Source organism: Hippocampus zosterae, chromosome 18 (genome assembly GCF_025434085.1).
Source record: "Hippocampus zosterae strain Florida chromosome 18, ASM2543408v3, whole genome shotgun sequence".
Classification (NCBI taxonomy): Eukaryota; Metazoa; Chordata; class Actinopteri; order Syngnathiformes; family Syngnathidae; genus Hippocampus; species Hippocampus zosterae.
The window spans coordinates 8,523,085-8,549,236 of record NC_067468.1 but is presented as its reverse complement, the minus strand read 5'-3'; the positions used below and the strand labels follow the sequence as shown (position 1 = coordinate 8,549,236).

Sequence of the window (26,152 nt, the reverse complement as noted above, 5' to 3'; positions counted from 1 at the left end):
TTATTTTTTGATAAATTGTGAGAGAGAAGAATCAAACAACGTATGGAGAAGATGGGGGGGGGGATCTTCTGACCATTTCGCTGATGTCAGACTATGTAATGAGGCTGCAATACCAAACCACATCAAAAGAGGGCGGTAATGTCTAGATAAACGTTTCACAATGGTGACATTTACAGAACGTAAATCGACATTCGAACGGTGATAATATAGTATGAATTCTTTCGCAGTGCTATCAAGCGGCTAGACGGGAAGAATGAAAAGGAAAATAGATCAAGAATAAATATGACGTACTGTGTGTTTTTTTTAATTACACTTTGTTTTTCTCAGAATGATTCTAAATACTGTAAGTTGATTTTTGTCTCCTATTTTTAAATCCAGGCGCTAACAAATTACATTCCTTTCTTTGTTTCCTGCCTGTCTCAAAGGATGACATCACACATGTTCAGGAGTGGTTACATCATCATCTTCATCTACACGTCCTCCCACTATCCTCTCTTAGCCCCCCCCCCCCCACGATGCTACCCCTCACCCGGTCCTTCAAGAACACATACTGTCAACGCCAGAACATTCGAAAGTTCATTCACTGTGTCCGTTTTGGTTGATGAAAGCAAACAGCTGACAAAAGAGCTCCACCGCAGTGTTACCGCCTGAGGAGATGTGGATAATAGGAGGTAGGCTTAGACAAAGAGAATGAGCATCCTCATCTTCGGATACAGTGGTCAGTCATCCTCTACCGCCTATTACTGTTCCTGCTTCGACAGCAATAATTGTTCAAAGTAAAAGTTTTGATCCTACCGGTCATTTCTTTCCTACCCAGACATGCCGTGCCTTGGTGTTTCTTCTGTCTGTGCTTCTATTAACTTTATATTTAGCCAACGGTATTCAATTAGGGTAAGACATTGCTGTATTACAAGATGCAGCACATGATGGAATGACACTGGCGGGTCACCTTGGATGGTCATCAGAAGCATTCTAAAGTTTCTTGTGCATATTTATTGAGTGCAGCTGATCGATGAGCCATCAAATGGCCCGCGTCGCTAGCACATACAGGAAGTCCACTTTGACGACGCATTTATTTTTTTGCGCTAACATTTCGCCGATCACGTGGAGACCGTCGAAAGTCACATCGATCTAGTGGAAGCGTTGAATTCGGCTACCTCTAACATTTGTGTCATTCAAGACGGATACGGTTCTTTGCTTTGCCACAAAGACGTACGTACCCCCTGAATATTTGAGAAAATGTGGCAGATGGAGCCAAAGCCTCTGATCCACTAACAAGGCTCCGGCAACAGACTTGATCTTTCTATTTGTCTCAAAATGCTGCGTGTGACAATTACTTTTAAAGAGAAAATAAAACACAACAAAGCTCCCTACAGCTGGACTTCTGTCACTCTAAACGTCGCACTGTATTTAGAGGTATTGAGTACATCACAGTGTTTGAGTACGACACAAAATCTCATCAAAAACAAATCAAAAACAGGTCTTTTTTTCCCCCCCGAAAGTGAGATGTCACATTGCCAATATGTAACAATTGATAAAATGAATAAGACCACATCTACGGTACTTGTAACGATATTACCCACTAACTCAAGATAGGCTTTGCATTTCTCTGTATGCAGAGAAACAATTTCATTGACTTCTTTTTTCATCCATTAAAAGCACTTCAGACAAGGAAATTAATTAGAAAATGTAATGAATGTGACATATTGAGCGTTTTGCATTCATTATTGATTTGACTATCGCACATAAAAGGCGGCCTGGTGATTAATATTCAGAAAGCGATGAAATATGCTCTGTTGAGCCTTATTATCATACGTCAGTGTAAATCTCTCTTATGCTGATGTCACATTGACCAGAAAAAAAAAGAATTTACAGTCTTCTACTTGCGTGAATGGCTATGTGGGACTTAATTACATCGATCACTGATAAATCTTATTGCGCCCGGGCATTCATCTGAGAGCAAGTGGCTGGACAAAAAGCAAATGGAAAATTTATTGCGACAAACAAAATAAGTGAGGGTCAGCAATAACTCTTGAAGACTTGGCTCCGGATCAAAAATGTAGAAATTGGCAATGGTTGGCAGTGAGATGCCTTTCGGCTTCCCGAAGACGTGATCCTAAGTCAAAATAATGCAGCTTTCATTCATTCATTGGGTGTCTGACTCACTCACGTCTTAAGAGATATTTTTAGCGTTTTAAGACTCGTGTTTTGCATTTCTGGTCCTGAGCCTGAGCCGTGATGAACGCAAAAGTCTTGGTCTGCTACTGTAGGAATACAAACTAAAAAAAAAAAAACATACAGCCAGTAAGAGGAATGTGGACAGCGTGTACTGAGAAAGCACGGCTGCACGGAGCGCAGATTAAATATTGACGTCTCCTGGAGCGGCCTCGCTGAGAGCGTGTATGCGAGTAATCGCATGAATTTACAAAATCCACATGTATTTTTAGAACCCAACGCACGCTAAAAGGGGCATCTCTGTGCCCAAGTGTTTTGTACAAGCTGGACTGGGAGTATATGCGCATGTGTTCATGACATAATAGAGCCAAGGCTGTGGATCATTTGGACTTTACATACGTAGAATACACTCACGGTCACCCAATTAGGTACAATTTTTAATGTGATAACACACTGACGATACTAGTCGACAACATTTCCACATATTTAACTCATTCGGCACCAGCCAATTCCCGACCAAGTCTAAAAAGACGTTTAAAAACGTCTTTGGGAGTGAATGAAGTTAAATTCTATACAGTGCTAAAGAATTACATTTTTGGTAACAATCAAATATATGTGAGTGAATTATAATCCATGCTAATTTCTGTTTTAACCCGGTAGTATGTAATTGAGGACCCCTGAGAAATTAAAAAAATATATATTGGTAGCAAACTATTGTGTCCTCTCATTTTTCCTTCTGAAGTATTATGCGTGTCTTATTGTAAGCCGTCCTTCCTATTCGTTTCAAAATGTCCAATAATTATATACATGTACAACCTGTCGTAACCTTGGGCATTTCAAATACTGTACTCAAGATGGAGTGAGGAGCAATATAATGAGCGCCATTGATTTCCATGTGCAGCTTTCATGGATCTATCATAAATATTTGATGCCTTGTGTGGTTAGTATGGATAGACTGGGATTGAAGTGAGTCCAATAGGAATACATAAGGGGGCGGGGCAGCTAGCAAGAGTGTGTGTATGTGAATAAAGTGTGTCTTTGTAGAGAGTGTAATAATGACCTGTGTGTGAGCACAGGGAGGAGTCAGCTCAGGCTTTTTTTTCTTTCTTTCTTTCTTTCTTTCGCCCAGTGGCTCACACCTTCCATTTATGAAAAATTAACTTGTGATCGGCCCGTCCAAGCGGCGGCTTGGTGGCTCATTAATAACATTATGTACGGCCGTGTCATGAAAGCTTTCAATCAAAGAGGCCTCCAATCATGTGCATCAAGTCATGGCATGACAGACAGTGGGTTGGGGGGAGCTGTGTGTGTGTGTGTGTGTGTGTGTGTGTGTTGGGGAGGAGTATGAGCGCTTGGGAAACCACAATGTGCAAGTGGAGGATGATCCCCCTCTTCTTCAAGCAGCCAACCACAGTGTGACCATATATGGTCATGAGCTCCGCTTGAGGCTGGAGATTGGTGACAAGCGAGAAGCTAGTCTCATTTTAACGGTGACGGAGGGAAAAAAAACCTTGATTTTAGGGGTTCGTATTATTTCACGGGGGTGATTTTACGTTACCAATACTTGGAAGACAAAGAAAAGCAAAATTCGGGACGTCGCCATGTTGGGCGGGTCGAAATACAGAACATGAAGGTAAACAAGGGTGAGAACACTTTTAGCCGACTGCAAATTATGATCTGCTGAGGCAGCAACAGTGGTGGCCACCCAACATTTCATGTTTTTGTTTGTTTTCATTTCACCGATGGGACTCTCCTGTCACTCAAATGTTGGCTCGCAACACAAAGCAATTAACAGACCAAGCGACAGTTTGAAAATGATTAAAGCTGAGTCGTCAAGGAAAATAGTTTTACCTGACCCGAACTTATTTTAAACAGGAGGTTGGAATAAAAAAATAAAAATAAAGCAGATTACAATTTTTGCGCAATTTTGCAAGAGGTTGATACTTGTGATTCACTTTAGTGGGCCGGATAAAATGATGTGGCGGGTAAATCTTGAGTTTGACACCTGTGGTAGAAGCGGATAGCGACAAGATATGACCAGAGTGTGAATTCTAACACCCGAGACCGACTGCCCACAAATCTTGTGAAAGCATTTGTTGCCGGTTCCTCGAATCTAATTGGATCTGAATGTGAAAAACGGCAACAGATTGAACACGAAAACGCAGCGGTAGAGGCTAATGCGTCAGCTTTGAGACGTCTCACCTCGCCCTTCTTGACAGTCATCAGCTGGCGGCGGGGCGTGGACTCCTCGTTGATGCTCGATAGGAAATTCTGGGAGATGCGCAGAGCGTCCTGGAGAAGCGGGTGGTCTGGGTGGCTTGTGGGGGTGTGCTTGAGCAAGTCCTGAATGCAGAAAAGTTTGAAATGTTTAACATTTAAAACAGGGCTCCAGACTGCCTCGAAATTGATGTATTTTGCTTCTAAAATTTGAGACGGTGCAGAAAAATTTTTTCAACAACCTGTGCTCGTGCGGCCAGTAAATTTGAAGTTCCTTATTTATGTGTTTACTGTTTCCCAAGTTTAAAATAAATAAATACATAAATAAATAAAACAAGAAAAAAATACAAATATAAAGTTAGTCTGGTGCATAGTAAAAGCAACCCAATATATCCTTTGTTGACATGATCAATAGCTCAATCAAATTATGAGTGATCACCAACATTAAAAAAAACTAACAAATATTAAAAAAATAAAATAAAATATAAACATTTATTAACAGCATTGCGAGAACTAGTGTTTTTTGTTTTTTCTTCAAAACAAGTGGTCATGAGTCTGAACAATACATTCATAAGACTTGACAGCAGCTCATGAGAAGCTTTATGGCGATAGCGACACGGTAAAACAAAGACTTTTATTAACCGCGTTAGCGAAGTTGCATTTATTTTGCAGACATTGTTACATCATCCGTGCGGGGGCAGTTTTGCTTACATGAAGCACCAGCGTGCTACGTGTCACCCTGTCCACCGGTTTGTAAAGCAAAGCTGTCGAGAAGATGAGAAAAAAGGCAAACCTTGAAATATTTGAATCCATATTTCAATAAAATGAGTATAACACAACAAATCAGCATGACTGACCTTCGAGGGAGTTCTTGGCTGTCGGCTCCTTGCAGTCCTTGGGGCTTCTCACCTTTAAATTCTGTTTGGAGATGAGGAAGAGACGCCGTTGAGCACAGCGAGGTGACACCAATGCATGGCTTGTTCAAGGAAGTGCTGAGGTCATCCACTCCCACATGAACAATGCCACCCCCAGCGCCGCCATCTTGCTCCGGGAGGCTCAGAATCATGCCTCATAATTTGGTCCATGAACAACACATTTCTCATACAGTTGACATAACATGCCGCCGTGCTTTTTCTCTTCGTGCAAATTCCGAATGGCAGTTTAGGCTCCAATTTTGATTTAATTACCTCAGAGATTTCGGAAAACTGCGTGTTGGCTTGGCAACACTTTTCGGCCGTCTCCACCGCCAGCTCATAGTTGTCCACAAACGCCCTGTAAACTCCTAACTGGCTGGCCTGAAACAGAGGAGAGCAGACATTAAGTCCGTCTTTTTTTTTTTTTTTTTTGCGACAACACATAATGATTGGACACTAAAATACAGTCTAAAAGAAATCATTAGCACATTTTCATGATATGAAAGTGAGACCGCAGCGTTAAGTGGTTCATTGAGATATTAATTTATCTCAAATTGTCTTTCTCCATTGAAATGCATCGGAAGGCAATTAATCCGTGACAGACACCACAAAAAAAAAAACATTAAATTGTCTTGACGTTTTTTTTTCTGATCAGAAAAATTACACTCAACAATATTAACTTGTTCTTCTTCTGGGGCTTGGGGGGTTCATTGGTGGTTGTCAAATCAGCTTAGTGTTGTGCTGATGTACAGTCATTGATACAGTGAGGCTACAAAAACAAATCATTTGCATGGTTGGGGACCTCAGGTCTATAAAATATATGGTTGAACACTGACATGTCATGCAGTCCTAATTCAAAATCTTTATGGACGTATGATGATGATGATACAAGAACAGCATGTCACCACGGCAAACTCCATTGCCATAGCGACTCACAAAAGTGTGCGACTGAAGCAATGAAAGCACGTTCGGGGAGCAGAAATTCATCTTCAAAGCCAACAAAAGGACAATCAATTGTGCAGAACAAAAGGCAAAGTGAGACACTAGCGCAACGCAGACCAGCTTTGTTCGGAAATCTCCATGAGGGTATCGACCTACATCATTTAACTAATTACACAGTTGTCATGGAGTGGAAATGAGCTGGGATGTTTCTGATTTATTTCCTTTGCCGGACCGCTGCGCCCGCCAAATAATTTGCGATTAAAAACCTGACAGTGCATAAAATGGGAGCAATCTGGGAAAATGGCAGGATGCAAAAGAGACTTACGCTTTAGCCCAAATAATCTGCAGTAAGTGCACACTCATTAGGGACCTCACTCATCATTCTGCTCCTTTTTCTGGACTGTTGAAATTAGTTTTGGCTGCGTGATTCTAGCACTAACCTGCACTACGACGTACTTTATGTGACTATTACTGGTCAGCATATTCCAAAATTGGCAAAGCATCTTTAAATCTTTACTCTTGGTATTTAGTGTAATGACTTTGACAGGCAATGATCTCGCTGATGTCTTTAAAATGTCGTTCTCTTACTTTATTTAAGCTTGACCCCAAACTCGACTGGCCTCTCCCGTCACGGCGGTGCATGACAATTGAGTTAGGCGGGAATGTGTGGTCACAAGTTTTCCACACAATGTTTGCACTCATTCTATTAGCCTGGGTGGATAGATCAATCATTTTGTAATAGAGGACAAAGTTTCTGGGATACATGTCATATATGCCTTAAAAAAAATCTTGAAATACAAATACAGTTTACTGCCTATTTAGTATATTTTATTAACCCTTTCATTCACCTTCTAACCTGATAACATGATAAGCCGTCCAAGTTAGCAACCGCTGTCCCTGAAAGGGTGACACATACAAGGTAAACTGGTTAAACAACATGCGGTAGGGGGCAAATACTCGCGTAACATAACTTGAGCCATTTGCTCATATAAAGGGAACACTTTTCGCAGATAAATTCTAAATTCCTCAAACATGTGACCAATAGGGGTACTGCATGTCAAACAAATACACAAATTGTACTACCAGATAAATCAACAGAGTCGTCGGGGAACTAATCATTTCACACCCGGCTGAATTTGTAAGTTTGCTCATAGACAAGAGCTAGCAGTCGCTTCATTGATGATTATAATCGTCAGATTACGATCAAAAACGCATAAAAAGATTTTAAAAGCAAGCAAAACAAGTGACGATTTGGTGGATGGGTCCTACAGCATGGCACTGACAAAAAAAACAGAGTGCTCCAGAAGAAGCATATGGCTTTTGATGACGTAGAAGTCGGATGAGCGTGAACGACGCATCCATATTGCAGACGCATTCGATATATATATATGCGATTTATATCTACACAAAAAAAGGCCTGGTCCATATTTGAAAATACTGGATTTTTTTTTGTACCGTGCACGCTGCATGGAAAAAAAAAAACGGATATGCGTGATGTCACATATAACCCCCCCCCCCCCCCAAAAAAAAATCAAAATTGACCCGCAGTGCGACTGGAGCAAAACACTCATTTCACTCAATCAAATACACCACATTTTGTAACTTTTCCAAAATAAGCAGACTCTAAATATTCATCAGGGGGATCAAAGGAAAATGTTTCTCATCCATTTGAGTTTCCTGACTCAGCCATCACAAAGAACAAAACAATTTGAGAGGAACTTATGCTGCTCAATACCATCTGTTCAATTGGCCTCAGAGATATTACACACCATGCAAGTGAAGATGTCGCCCCCCAGTTTCTGCACGGAAACATAAAAAACACACACATACACACACAAAGCGTTCGCTTTGGGCGGCGTGCGGTCGGGTTAAAGCATGCATGAAGCATATCCTCAGCGGAGTACACCTCAATGGTGTAATAATTGAACCTTATTTTCAGCCTTCAAACACGTGCCCTTGACACTCATGCTTATGACCTGTCACCGACGCTTTGCCTCTTCCTCCTCCTGGTTCGGATGTTTCGGGACTCCTAATCCCGTCAAAACTGTGAGCCTTAAATCCACTTGCCATCCTTTCCTCGGCTCGAGATGACTCCGCTAAAAATCTCCGCCTCCGTTCCTCGCTTCTCCGGCTCTCATCTCATCTTATCCTCTAATACGGCTACTGTGGTGTAGACTTTTAACTCGTCATTTTGTATGGTGAAATGAACAAATGAGCCCTCGCTGAAGGGAGCGGGGAAGAAGATGCGCGAGTAAATGTCAGCAAGAACACGTGTGCACTAATGAGGGCATTCAGCGTAAGCAGTTTGTGTCAAAGAGGAGTGAAGGATGATACACGGTGGCGCTCGAAACAATCTTCAGGCTGACTATAATTGTTTCACTTTTGAGTGTGAAGTGGTAAAATGCTCGCCCTGACCCCAACCAAACGGTTATCCAATAATTTTGTCAAAAATTTGCAGTAAGGATGGATGCCGCTAGCAGGCGTATTTTCGCAGATCGCGATCTACTTCCTGCTTTGATCGAGGAATCATGGGAAATGTAGTCCTGGTTTAACGCCGTGGTCGCCGGTTTGACCCAACGTAACCTGAGCTTTTCAGGTGGCATATTTCCAATGTTACAATGTGGGGTCGGAACCGGCGCCAGGTAGATGACGGAGCTAGCCCCCAATAGGCATTAATCGGAAATAATCCGTTTCCGGTCATGAAAAACAGTAACTAAGGCAGTGACTGAGCATGCTATCTTGTACTGTGATGACTCTCTTGTGAGGACTCTTTAGTTTACAGCGCGCATTTCATAACATCTCATTTCCTATGTCGGGAATTCTGCGGACCCCCTCTAGAGCCATAACCACTGCGTATTTCCACTACAGTTACAGTTAGAGAGGCTTTCTAGTACTTTGAATGGGTCAGGAGCCGTCTGTTCAGCAGATACCAGGTCATATTTTACACCATAACATTTCACTACGTCTGCTCCACAGAGGTCAACGGCATTCAACCTGCTCCATTTTTTTTATTTTTTTTTTGCACAGTCGGCCAATGGAGCTGGGAGAGGTCATTATATTAGTGCTGCGTCGTCACTTCTGAACCAAACTGCAACACTGCCCTCATACAGTTTACTGGGATTCATTTCTGGCTGCGTGAAGGCTATGTCATTAGGAAGGAAGGAAGAGGACGACTAGATGGCAGAAAACCAATATTCCACAAGTGACGCCGAGAGAGCGAGAGAGAGCGTTGTGTTTAGAGACACAAAGCACACAGAGCAGCGAACGGTCTCAGCTGCGGCTCCGTTGAGGCAAAAAAAGGCAGCATTGTGAAACAAGCTTGCGACTCCCTCTCTGTGTGTGTGCGTGCTAGAGCATGAGAGGGCGAGACAAAAAAAAGGGGGCCGAATGAGGCCAACAGCAGTGGGTAAGCAGCAAGCATTTCGGAGAGCATTAACAACCAATTCATTGTGGGTTAATAGAGCCGCTGTGCAAGTGATTAAGAAGAGCAGCGTACATGTGGCTATGGCATCACTGGCAGGAAACAACTGGATGACCGACAGAGGGAGAGTAAAACAGACTCGGGTACACAATTCAGGAATACTTGAAGAAACGCTTCATCCAATCAGAGCAGTTCCTCAGTTATGATAAGTATGCAGGATTTTTAATCAGGAAAAGTAGCTGTGATGTGCTGTCTTGAGTTTTGGGGGATCAGGCTTTTCACTTTGAATCACTGGTGCGGCACGAGCAAAGACACACACGTAGACTTCTGGCACTCTTTCAGTAGGCTCAGACTCACCAGTTTTTGGAAAAGATCCCCGACTCTCTGGTGGTGGCCCCATTGCTGGACGCGGGGCAGGAGTCCATCGTAGAACTCCTTGTGGATCTCGTAGAGCTCAGGCACTTTGAAGAAGATGGTCTCGATCTGGGACACGGAGAGCACGGGCTGCGACGTTGTGGCCGCCGCTTTCAAAGGCTTCATGGGCTGAAAGGGAGGGAAGCAAAAGAGCTGTGAAAATATGACCAACATCTGTTAGCAAACCAAATAATAAATAAACACCCAATCTCCAACACGAAACTTAAGGAAATCGAGGTAATGTTGGTTTGCGGGAAATAGGGAAACTCGCATTACATTGTGGGATATGGCGGCCATTTTCCAGCGAATTGTATCCATGGAGAATGTGAACAAAGCAGAGTAGTCACGCACCGAGGAAGCCGGGAAATGGGATTTATTTCGAGCTTGAAGCTTTTGCTATCACAAACAGCAGAGAGTTGTCGTATCCGCAGCGGACACTCGACGGCAGGGGCTTGGGCGTGCTAGCTAGCCGCCGCTTGTTTATGTGAAAAATGGTTTTTATTAGTTGAACTTTCCATCTACTTTTGACAATTGCTTTTCAAGTACAACAAGTTCCATGAACCCGGCTCAAAAAAGGTGTAAAATGAATCCAGACTACAGCAGACGAGATGAGTCACTGATCTACCAGACCACTAAGTAGAGAAAACGAGTGGTGCACTCACCAGTAGCAGTGCCTCCAGGTGACTGAGGTATGTTTCTTCACTGGCCAAAATACCAGACAGAACCCACTTCCTCATTTCCAAACCTTTCTCCACGTCACATTCCGCCTGCAACAAACAAAGTACATTAAAATGAATTCCTTGTTTCTGTTAGGGGAAATGGGGGAAAACGTGGGATTAATACTGTTCAATAAATAACAACTCGCCGTAGGGCCGGTCAAAGCTCGCCGAGGAGAACGATCGTGAAAGAAAACAGACAGACAGACTGCGAGATTCCTCGGGCTGCCTTGCACTTTGAAATAACTCAAACAGGCAGGGTGTCCCAGAGGTGGAGGAAGCATCGTAGAAATACCTGTGTGTGTGACTGAATGAGAGAGAGTATACACACAAAACTCCGGGTGGAAGCATCCCGTCCTTTAGGCTACGAGAAGAGGAAAGAGAGGATGAAAGAGAAAGAGACAGAGACTAGGGCACCCACACACACAAGAATAAAGAGTAGACATAAACAAAGACCCCGGCACGAATTTGTCTCTTCGGTTGGGACTGAGAAAGAGAGACGGTACACAAGTGGAGAAAGAAGAGTGACAACTAAACTTGTAAGTCCACCGTCGGGATTTACTGTTTGCATTGTGAACTCTTGGCTTTGCACACGTTCTGGAATACACTCGAAGTGACTTAGGGATATCGCTAACGTTGCTGTCACATCCACCACCTAAGGCACAGGTGTCAAAGTCAAGGCCCGGGGGCCAGATCTGGCCCGCCACATCATTTTATGTGGCCCGCGAAAGCAAATCAAGCATGTCAAGTTCCATGATGCTTGCTTAAAGTCTGAACCAAAATTTCAAATTGTCACATGTAATTCTCAATAACAGTCATCATTCTTGACTTCTGATTTTAAAACGAGTTATCCATCCATTTGTTGTGCGCTCTGTATGTAACATGTGATGGTGACTAAACATTTATATGGTTTCCCAAAATTCATAACGGCCCGCCAAGGGAAACCGTAACTACAATGTGGCCCGCGACAAAAATGAGTTTGACACCCCTGACCTAAGGTGTGTGTTAGTGGGGAGAAAAAGGTCAACCACAAGTGCGCCAAACATGAAAAACATCTGGAATTATTTCCTTAGTTACCGTATTTTCAGCTGCACCTAAAAGCATTCAAATTTCCAAAAAGCTGACAGTGCGCCCTATAATCCGCTGTGCCTTATATATGGTGTGACAGTCTCTTTATATTCCCCATTGCGTTGTTTCCCTGTTCGTGTTCGGATGCCATCTTGTTGCGATTATGACCAGGAACCAATTGTAACCGAAAAGGGTTGCATTCGCCAACGCACACTCTAAAAGACTTTGCTAGCTCTGTGTAGCCATTATGAAACAAAGATAATACCAAAATCAATACAGTGTACCGCTATAATTTTGACACCTAGGTTTATATATCGAGATGTGCCATTTACCGTGAATGAATTCAGTCAGTGATAAGAATTGTAAGCCATAATAACCCAGAATGATGGCTGAGTAAAAAAAAAAAAAAAAAAGAGTACAATTTAGGGACACACACAGTCCACAATATGATGTTTAAAAAAAAAAAGAAGAATCAATTGCTAACCTTTCATTTTGGCCAAACAGAAGCCTGAGAGTCGTATTCAAATGCGCATTCAGTGGCTACAGCTCAGGAGGCGCACTTGGAAACTGACCAACATCGATTGTAAAAGCATTATTAGCGACCTCGGCCTCCGTTTGCCACAGAGTACAGGAGAACGTCTGCTCCGATAAACACTCAGATTGCAATCCGTGCCCCGTTATGCACTTTATTAACCGTTCAAAATATCTATTTCACCTCGTCTAAGCCGTTTAAGCATCCCTTTTCTGACAAGCATTGCTTGGCGAAATCCCTAACGAGATTGCTTTCCATCTCTTGGCGTGTCTGCTCTGTAATGGAGCCGTCACAGAGCCATCCTCGGCTGTCGGGAAAATGGTGATATTTTCCTCAACGTGGCATTACTTCCGCTTATTTAATTTCATGTGGATGTCAGAAAATGTTCCTCGGGAGCAGATGGGTACAATGACACCGCTGAACAGAATGATGAGGGGAATTCAAATTAGGCAGGAGAGATTGTACAGACTAGTCGACTCATCGACAAGTCACTTGTATAAACAGATGAGTGCACTGAAGGGAAAACACACAGCTATGTTGGTCCCAGAACAAGGATACCGTAGGTTTCACTATTTGCATGTTACCTGGCTGTCCCTGCGTCGAGATTTTTTTTTTCCCATCTGGCTGGGAAATACCATCACGCGACAGAAAGAGAGCCTTCATTCAGCCCATGTAGATGCCCATGCATTGTAATGTGTACGTTCTCCCTAAAATTGCATGTTGGAGGATGGAAATTATTGCGGAGAATTCCCTCCATCCTGTAATCTAAATAAAATATAGAGTACCGTACTAAAAAAAAAAAAAAAAATTGACAACGTCGACATCAGAGACTTGTCAACACAGGCTCGATTTTCATCACGTTTATGTCTATGTTAGAACAATATGAAGTCATGCATATCCTAATAGGCAGTTGAGATATATTACTAATTGTGTGTGTTTGTGTGTGTGGGGGTGGGGGGTTCTTGAACAAAATGGTAAAGCTAAAACGGGACCCATTGGGACTTTAATCATTCATCCATCCCCCTATTATCCTGTTCAAGGTCATAGGGAGAACTGAGTCTATCCCAGCGGGCCACAGACGAAGCTATTTCTTAAAACGTATTTTCCTAGCCTGGGGGTAAAAAACAAAAGGCGCCCATAAAAAAAATGTCCACACGATAAACTCAAAAACAAGCCAAAATAGTTCATTCAGTCTTCCCCGTCAACACACAGACATAGAAAACAAAAATCACCTTTAAAGGCCCCAGATATGTGAACCACTACAGCAGGACTTGATATCAAAAAAACAAAAACAAACAAAAATCAAGCCAAACATGAAAGATGGCTATTTCTTATTGAAACTCGAGGAAAGAGACCACACAGCATCCATCGAGCATCTGACCTTGGCCTTTCTCCCAGTCAGATTATGGTGGAGGAGTCACAGTTCAAAAAATAAAAAAAAGTTCAGTTTCAGATGGTGATGACTCATCACAGCGACGTCATGAAGCCTCAACTCTATAATTAGCCAATCGCAGCTCGCATGGGCTCTGACTCAGTTGGAAAAGCAGACTATTGGGAGAGGCGGGAGGTGGAGGCGTCTGTACAAGGGCAAACCAAGGATGTGTTAACTCCACTCTCATGATATTGACTGAAAAGAATTTCAGACTACTGTGGGAATTTCATGTGACGGATAATTGTCGATGTAGGCGAAACCCCTTTTAAAAAGTGTTACTCGCTGCTTGGGCACACGTCGATAGAAGCGACGCAAAACTTTACTGAATCTCCGTCAATGTGCATTTCCTTCGCAAGCTTTTCATCATATGTCACGGATGATTTTTACTCTTGGACAGAAAACAGAGACGACAATAAATTTGTCGATTGTCTGAAATGAGAACCAGGCCGCCTCTGAAAAAGGATGACTTGCTTCATCTGCACATGACAACTCCCGAGGCTGCAAGTCAGACAGCGATCCTCCCAAATGGCAGAATTTGATTTCTTGTCAATTGACAAGTGTTTTGATTTTAAAAAAAGAAAGGCCGACCACTCTCAAAGTATTGAGGTCGAAGGAAGCATCAGTGTACAAATATTGCGTGAATAGACAACAAATTACAACCCGATCAAATGAGATTTACGGTAATATCACCTGTACAACGTTTTAATTGTCATTTTCAATCTGAATGGAATATTTCTTCCAAATATCCAAACTGGATCAGGCATTTGGATGAAAGCGAGTGAAATAAACAAATGGATACATTCTGGTCCATCGCAGCGCTGAGTTCATAAAAATCTGGGAAAAGGAGAAATGACAACACTGACCGATTTTGCGGACTCCAGCGATCCCGAGGAGAGGGTGTCCCGACTGCTTCGGCTCTTGGAGCTCAAGTGAGGTGAGGAAGAAGGCGAGTCGTCGATGTACGGCAGGATGTCGTGGTGCCGCCGCTGCTCCTCGGCACGGTCGGCGTCGTAGCCGTACGATGGTGGCGTCCCGGTGTAATGGCCGTCTGCCAATGGGCACAAAACAAACATTGGTTACTGTTAAAAAAATAAAAAATAAATACAAGTAAATTATGATGGTGTAAAATTGATGCAACAAACAAAAGTTAAGCTTTTTTTTTGTTTTTCCTCTTCTCTTGCCTTCAATCTTTTTACAACGGCCACAATTATTTTTTCGGATCTCGATAGGTTATCTGTCTTTTTGTTCAACAAACAAACCAACAACGTGTGAACAAATTTTATTCAATTTAAAAATGGATATTCATTGCTGATTACGTGTTTCCAAGCTTTTCTTTTGCAAATAGCCTTGGCCACCCCATGCCCCACCAATGGAAAGTTCCCCCACACCCACATAATCAAAATGGTGCCATTTCATCACTCTTTGTGAACCAGGTACTCACCAGCTAACATACAGAATGACAGACAAACAAAAAAATGTTTTAAAGCCTTGAGAGCAGATCTTGTAAAAGTGGATCAAGGTAATTCGAATAACCTCAATCTTGAACCAGTGCAAAGTGTCTCTCATTATATGCAGCAAAGGCAATTGAGCTGGATGCAAAACAAAACGACAGCCTCTACACCGCGTTGGTGTGCCTAGCTGGAGCCCAATGTTGTGGCTTGGTGCGCTGCCACGCGAGCACACACAAAAGTTTGGGGGCGTGTTAAAATACTTCCAGGAGGCGAGAGTCAGCAGTTCTGGGAATGCGGCGTAGCAGCTTGAAGGGAAGACTTCAAGCATCCTTGAGAGAGTCACCAAGGATATTTTGCTTACCGCCTCCTACTAGTCTTGCTTTCGACAAAAGCTGGCCTGGCCTCCCGTGTGCTGACTAATCACAGAAACACTATGCAGATAAGGGCGAGAACTAAAACGCTAAGTGGCGCGCAGACCTTCAACAAGCTCGGGAAATCAGAAATTGGATTAGGATCTGAAGAGTTACTCTTCGCTGATGAAATCAAGGCAAACAGAAAATTCCCTCTCAACCAATCTGAATAACCGCCCGCAAATTTTTAAGGTGCGAACTGAGCTTTAGTGAACGGATTCTTGCATTGTGCGCATTTTTGACCTCAAAAGCTCGTAAGTGCATGCAGTGGGCAGTCTTGCGGTATTGTTTGAATAGCCTTGTTGGTGTTTGTGACATTCTGGCATTTCTGTTTGACTGAGCTACGCCGAGACAAAACACTGAACACATCGTGGACGTCCTTACAAAACCGCAAACCCAAGAGTTTAAAAAAAGAAAAAAACTCCAGCTGCCTGGTTTTCAAAAAACTTTACGTATAACAAACACTGACAATGGAAGGGCCAAAACAACCCTGTTTTTTTCTGTTTTCAGTCCAGAACAGTCTTGTGCCTACTCCCACTACAGTGGTTTATTCAGGGACACAAGAGTCATCGGGATGCAAGGGTTAAGAGCCAGCCGCCAACACAGAGTTTGGCGGAAGGGCGGCTCGACCTCCTCATTGTTGGGTACCCAAAAGAGACACAAAATTAGCATGTGTGTGTGTGTATATGTGCGTGTCTGTGGGGTGTCCAGGGGACATGTGACCTTCAGCCCACCCACCGTTTGGGCCAGATCCTGGCGACTGATTGTGGGTGGCGGCTGCCCACCGGGTCCGCCATGCAGGACCAACATAGATGCTTTGGGTAAGTGTGTGTTTGTGTGAGTGTGTGCGTAGTGCGCCTCTGTCTGCAAAATCAAACCTTGAACCAAAGCGAACAGACTCCTCTTGCTTATTGTGAATTACTTTTTGCCCTTGTTGTGCTGGTGTACCGTTATTTATATGCACGCAGGTATGACCATGACTTCTCCCGACTGGAGTCATCATGGTTTTTGGAATGAACCAGTGGGATATAGAAAACATGAACGTTAGTCTGGAAATATCAGCCCATTGCTGCTGCTCCAAAATAGCTGCACAACCTCATATTCCATCCACCTCTCTTTGGAAAAATGTAGTCATGGGACACACTGAGGCTGTGTGTGTGTTTTTGTGTGTGGAATGCCTTTTAGTGCCCGCAGGCCAAAAACAGAGCATCCACACAACCTTTTTTTTTGTTTGTTTTGTTTTTTTTTTTGGTTTAAGCCCGGGTGACCACCTCTTGGTTTGAAAGCAGCGCAGACTCAGAGCTGAAACCACATAATGAATAATAATGCTCAAGTGACGATTAAATATGGAAAGAAAGAGTGACAAATGAATCACGGCAGTGTTGACGAAATGTTGTGCGTCAGAGGAGTATTTATGCATTTCAACGGGGAAACGGCAAAAAGCTAAACAACTTTGGGCTTTTTGTCTGTTGTGACACAATGCCACCCGGCTGTTTCTTTCTCGAAACTAATGAACAAATTCCACTTACTTTGCCTCTTTATTGATGTGTATAGGTTAATATCATTGTCCAATAAAAGCAGGTAAATCAAACCCCGCCCCCTCCAATTATTTATATAAACAGTTCGTTGGCATCGCCCTACCCACTCTTGAGGACTTGCACACTGCAAGAATCAAGACAAGGGCACGGAAAATCCTCCTGGATCCCCCGCACCCTGCCCACCACCTTTTTCAGCCACTCCCCTCAGGCAGACGCTACAGATCTATGCGTACCAAATCCAGTAGACACTTAAACAGCTTCTTCCCTCTAGCCATTAACTCCTTAAACAGTCACTGACATAGTCACTCTTCTTGCACCACAAAATGGTATTACAAAACTACTGGTATACTCTAAAATGGTTCAATGATTTTGTTTTTTACGATGATACTAGTGCAGCGTGTTATACCGGAGACAAATTCCTTGTGTGTTCTACATACTTGGCCAATAAAGATGATTCTGATTCTGATTCTGATTACAAGGAAAACAATTGTGGGGGAAAAAATGTGTTTCCGAGAAGAAAAAAAATGAGGTAAAAAGTTTTTCGTTGGACAGGTATGACGCTACATGCATAAAACTGCATCGAAAACCATGAACCCAATAGCAATCATATTTAGTTTTTAAAAAATGCATTTTGTTGTTTTTATTCAGAAATTAATTCATATTTTAGTTTTTGTGGGGTGGGAGGGGATCGATTTTTTAAAAAATGAATATGAAAAGAAATGCCTTTTCATCAAAGTAAAACTGAAAAATTGAATTTATTATTTTTAAGACAAAAAAAGAGGAAATTAATGCTTTTCTCAGACATGGATGACACTGCATATACTCACACTCAATCATGAAAAAAATTGCATTTCATTGTAGTATTAAGTAGTTTTTCTTCATTTCCAATTTTTTAAATACTATTTGCTTGGTATTTTGTGTCAAAAATTCAGAAAAAAGTCTAGAAATTTCACTTCTTTTTTCTGAGATAGAAGGCATGAAAGTTAGGCAAGACCAAATTTGGAGGCACGTGCTTTTCCTTGGACGGCAACCAAAAACTACAAGACAAATGTGGGTGTGTACAATGAGAAGGCAATTAATTGCACATGTATTTTTCATAACACCAGCTGGCTGTTTTCTGCTACTCACGCCAAATCTTGTAGGGAGTAAGTTACTATCTTTATGTTCATGTAGCCAGATGACTTTCTTCTACTGAGGAGCGGTGTTGTTACCGGCAATCTGCAGGAATTGTCAGAGTGTAAACTGGAATTTCCACCGACACTAGTCTTCAGTCTGACCTTCTTTTGTCCTAAAGCGTCTTTTATTCCCAACTCGGGTCAACCATTCATCTCCTACACTGCATGTCTGCATACTTAAGCATCCATGTGCAGTACACAGTATCTTTTTTTTTTTTTTAATTCAATGTGTTCATTTTTTTTTTTCCTTGCTAGGAAACCGCCCGTGTATCCTCTGATGTTGCGGCATATACAGCTGGCATCCTCATGCTCCTCGCAGCACATTATCTTCCCAACATTCCCCTCCTCCCATGCCTCACGTCTCCCGGAACCACACGTCCTCCCCCCACTTTACAAATGTAACAGAAAAGCCTAGAGAGCAAGGAAAACACACGGAGGTTCCCAACAGAGATGGCATGAAAGACCGCCAAGGCATTGATTACTTCCTAGAAGTACGAGCCAAATTCTGCGTTGACGCACAAAAGTAAGAACTGTGTACCGATGTACACACCCACATTCAATGTTTATATGGTAACAAGCACTGGGGAGGGCAAACGGGCCTTTTTTTCCCCTGCTGCAGGTGGAAAAAAAAATAATCACACAGGGAATAGGTGGAGTATGGCAATATACTGTCATATGACTAATATACATGTCAATATTTTTTTTTCTCAAAAACAACCCGCCTATGGTTCCAATGATACGATGCCCTGCATCATTGCTGTGTAGCTAGTTGGTCACAGATCCACCTTAAGCAAGAAATAAATCTTGATACTAGGAAAAGAAAATTCTGCTGCCCGCAATCTTTTTTTTTTAATTTGCATTTTCTCAATGACACCATTAATATCTGCTCATAACTTGCGTAGTAGCCACAGCTAGTTGCTAATGGTTAGCCTAGAATTACACATATCAAGGCCTAGCTTGGTTGTTCTCTTAAAATGGTACAAAAAGTACAATAAATAGAAAACACCCTTTTGTTATGGAACATACCATAAATGTAACTAACGTCTTTTTTGTTCAAATGAATTGAACAATCTGTTAAATCGCGAGTCGACTTTCTGTTTCCCTCTGTACTCAATCCGGGATTACTAATTAAAAAAAAAGGAAAATGTCTGCATCAATATGGCCAGAAATGACCTTTTCATTGGTTTTGAAAATTAATAATGCTCTGTATATTTTTTTCCAGTAAAATGATACAATATAAAAATAAAGCTAATGGCTAGTCACGTATTAGCTATCATAGCCGCAGCTAGCTATCATTTAAAAGTGGTGTTAATAATAGAATTATAAATGTACCTACAGTGTAAATACAGTGTGATGCGTCTTGAATAAAGTTAAATTTGAGCTATTGACATATTTCTGCGATTCCATGATTATCTCGTGACAAATTAGGAGCTCTAGCCACTAGCGAGCTGCGATTATTCATATTATGCCAACACAGTTCAAATGTTTAATTCTCAGTCGTTTATTCATTAATATACAGCTTGAGAAAGATCACTTTTTTATTTTTTTAACTTGGGTTACACACTACAATCTGTCCTATTTGGCTCTCAGCCATAATGGCTCTGTGCATACTCACAGAAGTGCATTAGCGAAAAGCGATAAATGAGATAAGCATCACTTAAAAGGCTTGTCTGAGTTCAACTGAGCTCAAGAGAGCTGTGACCTTCGCACAAAGAAGACAAGCGTCGCCTGGAGGGGGGGGGTGGAAGTAAACAGAAAGATGGCAGAAGGAGACGACACAAGGCGTTGCTAATTCTCAAGTCTCATCAGCGAGGAAATGATTATTAACAAAGAGAAGATGGAGAAAATGAAGCCGGAGAGAAATTGAAAAACGGTGGGGGACTGAGAGATTCCCAATGGCATCCCGCCACCACCCCCTTGCCCTTAGGCACTCAACATGGCTGCCATAAATCTGTTCTCGGCAACCGTCACTTTTATTGGACTCTGGGAGGAAACCAGTCATCTTAACACTGCTAATACTGCGCCATCCCTCACACACATACACATTCGCACTCACATTAATGCACCCACCCAGCCTCATTTAGCAACCTTTTCAGAGTGGTACGGTTCAGATCAGCCTACCACGGTATATCACGGAATTGTAGCACATCAAGCTAGTCATACACGATACATACAATGGTGTCACATCATCAGAGTGTGATGCAGTGCAATATTCCAACAAAAAGGAAGACAACAACGGAGCATTTGGAATTCTTTCATTCAAGATTTGTGTCAGGAAAAGGGATCATTGGTCCATTCCAAGTTCACACAGAAGTTACATTCTTGTTACTTACAAATATGTTCTATGTCAACTAATCAACAGAACAGAACGCATTGCTTATAGCTCCACTCCTTAGGTCTTGCCCTGCACCCAAAACTGACACGACCGTAATTTGGTCCCCTTTAAACTTTTGACCAGGGCAGTCCTAACAAGAATTTGACTGATTGTTCAGATTTCTTGTGTCAAATTGATTTAGTCTTGAAGGCGACACTATTTTAGTCAAGACTAAGTAACGGCATCAAGAAAACGACGCACGAGGGCAAAACAGAGATGATTGCAGTCTCCAAATGTAACAAAAGCACTGTTGATTCAGTCGAGGATAATCTACGACCTAAAAAATGAGCAACATGACTTTAGCGACCCCAAGCTCCCTCCTAAATAGCAAATCCTCTGGTCAGTATTAGCCTGCTCAATATAACATTAGCATCTAAAAGGGAGTTATATTGCCCATAGTCAATCAAGGTAATTAAGTCCTGCACACCAAAATACGGTCCAGGAACATGTACAAGGTCCAACTGTACTCGACAAGAATAATTCACGCAGCGAGTTGACAGAGGCTACCTCCCTCCTCCCTTGAAAGCTGATACATATACAGAGTGTCAGAAGCTGGTAATCTTATTAAACAGATGAGGCCTGGATCTTGGAGGTAAACAAATAAAGATGAAATCCATTTTTTAATCGTACAATCGTACCGCAGTTTACCAACCAAAATCGGGTTCACAGACAGTTCATATACCTAGAGGAGTGACAGTCGGTTCTTTTATCGACTGAGCGTCCAATTTAAAGACAATTTAGCACCTAGCAGTGGGGGCTGGTAATAAAGTGGAAAGCCGTGGCAATGAAAGCAGAGTCAAAGACAGAGCGTGGTTGGGGGTGGCGGCGACACCCGTCAAGATAGAAAATGAACCAGTGAGCAATGATTCTGGTTCAAAGCCCCCCCACCCCCGGTGTGCGCGCAGGCACTTGATGACTGGTCACTTAATAAATGTATTTTTATATCTCATTAGGGGGTCACACAAAGTGAATACCTGTACTTCAGTGATGAATAAACAGAGGTTAACCTATAGCGCTAAAAGGTACACCTTTCCGACAACAAAAGTCAGCTCGCCATGATTCAAATGGCTCTCGATGGAATTCAACTCCATCATCCGGAAATTTGGGCCATACTCACATTTCAGCGACCTTCCATGTTTTGCATGGTAGATGTATCAGAAGTCTAGACGGTAGAAAGGCATGGAAGAAATTGCGAACGGATGCCACAGAATGAGGGTATTCAAACAAGAAGACGACCAAGGGTAGTTCCATCCAAAAAAAAAAAAATCCACATCAATGAAAAGCTAACCTCTCCGGCACAGATCGTGAAATCTGCAAGAGAAGACAGGCTAAAAGTGTTTTGATGAAAAGAAAGACATTTAACTCCAGCGGGCAAATCACACACACACACACAGTACAGACTCTTGAATCGTTGCGTCACGTGAGGAATAATTACACAGCCGATCATCGTGACTGACGTGAAGGTTGTGAGTCCAACTGTATAAACACACACAACGCACAGTAGCATGGAGAAGTCCTGTCAGCTTGCCCAAACAATTATTTTTTTTAACTATCCTCTTCAAATCTTTCATATTTGCTCTCCTTCCTGTTGCAAGTTCCTCTGATCGCTTTGGAGGAGAACGGGTGTTTCAGTGGAAACACACACTCAAACACACACACTGCTAGACAAACCTTTGATTCCGGAAGCGTCTGCCCGTGTCTTCAATGTCAGCCACTCAAGTCCGAACGAAAAAGACTCATTACACACGCAGGAGCCCGGAGCATTATTATGAGCGTTTTCAAATTGCTGCAGAGACTCTGATTAATAATACATTATTCGAAATTACCATCCCAACCATGGAGCGCACTCATTAGTCCACACTTTCTACTGGCAGAGCTAGCGAAATATAGAAGATGCCTGGTTTCCGTCTGCAGATAGAAGCCGATTGGCCTTAAATCATCTGCTCTAGTATTCATATGTGACCAAAGTGATTACAAGGAGGAAAGAATGATTGGCAAAAGCCGACAAAAGCAAACATCCTTGGATCAGTTCTTTATAAAATGCCAGGCAAAAACCACTTCTCAGACAACGTGGACTGAATGTATGATGAGGACAAAGTTCAGAGTTAAATAACCATCATTTTTATTCTTTATTCTTTTTTGTTTTACATCATGCACAACTCTCATTTATTGTGCAGTGATGTAATTGTAACGGCATATTTTGATGCATTTTCATGCGTTACAAAACATTTATGTCTGAATTTTGGGGTGGCTTGGAACGGATTAGGGCATTTACATGGAAAATGCGTCTCAACTTACAAAATGTTCTAGTTAAGAAATTTCTCACAGAACCAATTCATTCCGTAAGTAGAGGTACCACTGCATTTATTTTCACGGAACTCTACTTCTCCTATTATGTCAGCTTCTTTATCTTTGCTCGGCTTTACAGGTCTACCAACCCTGCGGTTCTGATTGCGTCAGCATGCTTTTTTCCCCCTCGCACTTTATTTTAGTTGATCCGGTCTGCATTGAGACCGTGGCTGTGATAAATTTTGAGGGCCTCCCTCTTTAATGTATCATGAGCACCGTGGCGCCGGGGTGCGATGCTGCGGGGGTTAGCGTGCGGTCTCATTAATTTAGCGACACTGAAAGCTGGCACTTCAATCTCCACGGCTGTGCGCAAAACATCCTCAACTCGTGTGGGTTTTAAATGTGCTGGGGAAAAAATAGAATGGATGGATCGGACTGAGACGCTAATTGCATGTTTCCACATTTACTTTATCTTTGATCATGCTGAGAGAGTGGGTGAGGGGGAGGTTTCGGGGAACGGTGGGGGGTTACTTCACCCACTCGAAGCAAACACAAGTAACAGGCTGTACTTTGAAAGTTTGCCGGGGGTGACTCACTTTCTTCGTTTTTGTGGAGGGGTGGACGCAAAGCACCATTTTGGCGTGTCAACACTGTGGCATCCGTTTAATTTTTCAGTGAACACTCGAGGTTTTGACACGTAGATAGAAAAAGAGCGCAATTGTCCAATGATAAGTCGTTGCATATAGACTAGCAAATCAATTCAGCCAAATTAAAGACAGAATTCGCATTTTTGTCCCACGAGTACACAAAGCTACAATTTGGGATTCTGCTTTCCTGCATGGAGTTTGCATGTTCTCCCCGTGCCTGTGTGGCTTTTCTCCGGGTACTCCGGGTTGCAGGCTGATTGAACACTCTAAATTGTCGCTAGGAGTGAGTGTTCGTGTCCGTATGCCCTGCGATTGGCTGGCAACCAGTTCAGGGTGTCCCCTGCCTACTACCCGAAGACAGCTGGGATAGGCTCCTGCATCCCCCCCCCCACCCTTGTGAGGATGAAGCGGATCGGAAAATGCATGGATGGATGGATAAATGGATGTATCGGATGCCGGAGGCTCTCGATCGCCCATGTGGAGTGAAGGTGAAAGGTTTAAGGTTGGCACAGTGAAGAGTGGGAGGCAAAGGTCACATTTTGTAGCTATGCGGCTGCATGCTGTATCTGTGGTCTCTGTTCGTGTGTGTGTCGATGCCCACATGGGGCGGATGCTAGTATGGCAGGTAACGTTGCCTTGCCGCGCTTCAGATCATCTCCATGACAAACATCAGGCAGCCACATTGCTTTTGAAGTAAGAAGGATTCATCTTTGTTTTTCTCCCCTAATTCTAAATAACGCTGTGTGCTTCCACACAGACTGTCTTGCGAGACATCATGATTTCATTTTCCGTTTTTTATGAACCCATAATCTGATCCGGAGCTTCATTACATTCTAGTGTCAGTAAAAATCTTTCATCATGAGGCTGGTTCGTTTCCTGACAAAGCATAATGAGGATGGCCGCAATGACGTTTTGTTGAATTTGTTTCTTCATGTCATCATTCAAAACGAGAGAATCGTTTCTATTGAGCGATTGACTTATTTCATCAGTTTGATGAGTTTTTAAAGACAGATGTTTAACTACAAATGACAGATTTTCTCTGTTTTAAGCTGTAATGTGTTAATGTATAAAAAATGGCAGGTGACAAATGTTTAAGTCTTAGCAGAAATGTCACGATGCCTTGTCTAAATTGATCCCCCCGTGTTGCAAATCCAATTTTAAATCATGCCTCATGTAAACGTGCGGCATCGAACTGGCACGGAAGGGACTTTCGCCTCTCCCGGAGACGTGAAGGCCCGCAGTGGGACACTTATCTCAGACAAACAGCCGAGGCAACACAAAGGGCTTCAATCTGCTGAATCGCGGGTCAAACACAAGGCGCCGCATCATTGCTGCTCAGGGCCATAAAGTGCCGTAGCTTTATGCCCGCGCTGTTCAAGGGACGCGAATTAGGAATTTGCTAAACAGGCCATAGAGATTTGCCAAAGCCCGTCTCCCGGGGAACTGTTGCCGGGGGTTACCATAGCCAACAAGAAAAGCATTTCATTCCCAAATAGGTACCGTGCCAGACCGAAAGACAGACTTGATTCACGCCGATTAGTCGTAAAGTGGTCAACATTACCAGGTGAAAAAATAAATTCATATCCCATGTGAATCTGAAATAAGTTTATTTTGGGCTCTGATGAGCAAACAAAAGCTTCAAAATGTTTGCGGTTAATTTAAGCGCGGGCAAGAAGAAAAAGTGTATTCCAAACATGAAATTTGCTCACATCGAATCTTCTCCCCCCACAGTCTAGCCTCTTTAAACTGGCCGAGTGCCAGTCGGACTGTCTGCCAGTTTGAAGCATCCCCAGCATCGTATTACCTGCAGCGAACGCTCGATTGGTGCCATTATGGAACTAAAAGCCTTCACGGACACGCAACATGATTTCCAACCGCCCTCCCGCAGACAGTGTCTTCTCAAATTCACACCTATAAAGGTACAAAAACATTATCCTAACGTGAAGGGCAATGATTTGAATTTCTATTTGTTTCCATTTGGATCGAAACGACTGTTTTGTAGTCTTCCAATTGACACGCCTGTCTCATGAGAGCTTGATGGAAGGACCAACAATAGCCGCATTGTGATATGACAAAGGCTATATGTTTGAAGGACGCACCTCTCCACAAAGGTATTCATTATTGGATGCGTTTTATCGAGGCCCGGTCTCCTTGGCAACAGGACACGACACAGGAAAGTTCATGGCAGTGCGTGTGTGCGTGCGTTCTTTATCGAAGGCCCCCCTGAAAAGGCACGCAGGCAAACGGATTGAGTCATTGGGTTTGTTGTTGTTTTCAGCTCTTCATTTTCTCATCGAGTGACGAATCATTCGACTGCAAAAGTGCCGATATTACGAACTCCTACGTGTTTATCAGGAGTTTCTTTGAACAACGGCCACTTTTGTCATTTTGAAATGATAATTCTTTACATTTATGATGGGAAGCAGTACAATTGTGG

General features: G+C 42.7%; 1 protein-coding gene across 2 annotated transcripts in view; it reads right to left on the bottom strand.

The window, feature by feature from the left end:
• The window catches only part of bcr (BCR activator of RhoGEF and GTPase), a 60,120-nt gene that overhangs the window by 12,611 nt on the left and 21,357 nt on the right, over positions 1 to 26,152 (bottom strand). For both annotated transcript variants that reach the window (XR_007959924.1, XM_052051988.1), the window contains exons 2-8: positions 14,695 to 14,879; positions 10,746 to 10,850; positions 10,027 to 10,212; positions 5,580 to 5,687; positions 5,250 to 5,310; positions 5,104 to 5,156; positions 4,378 to 4,518 (exon numbers count right to left, since the gene is read on the bottom strand). Coding sequence is in view for 1 of the 2 variants with exons in the window: in XM_052051988.1 (XP_051907948.1) it covers positions 4,378 to 4,518; positions 5,104 to 5,156; positions 5,250 to 5,310; positions 5,580 to 5,687; positions 10,027 to 10,212; positions 10,746 to 10,850; positions 14,695 to 14,879 (839 nt within the window). In the remaining variant the exon portion in view is untranslated. The remainder of the gene's footprint in view (positions 1 to 4,377; positions 4,519 to 5,103; positions 5,157 to 5,249; positions 5,311 to 5,579; positions 5,688 to 10,026; positions 10,213 to 10,745; positions 10,851 to 14,694; positions 14,880 to 26,152) is intronic.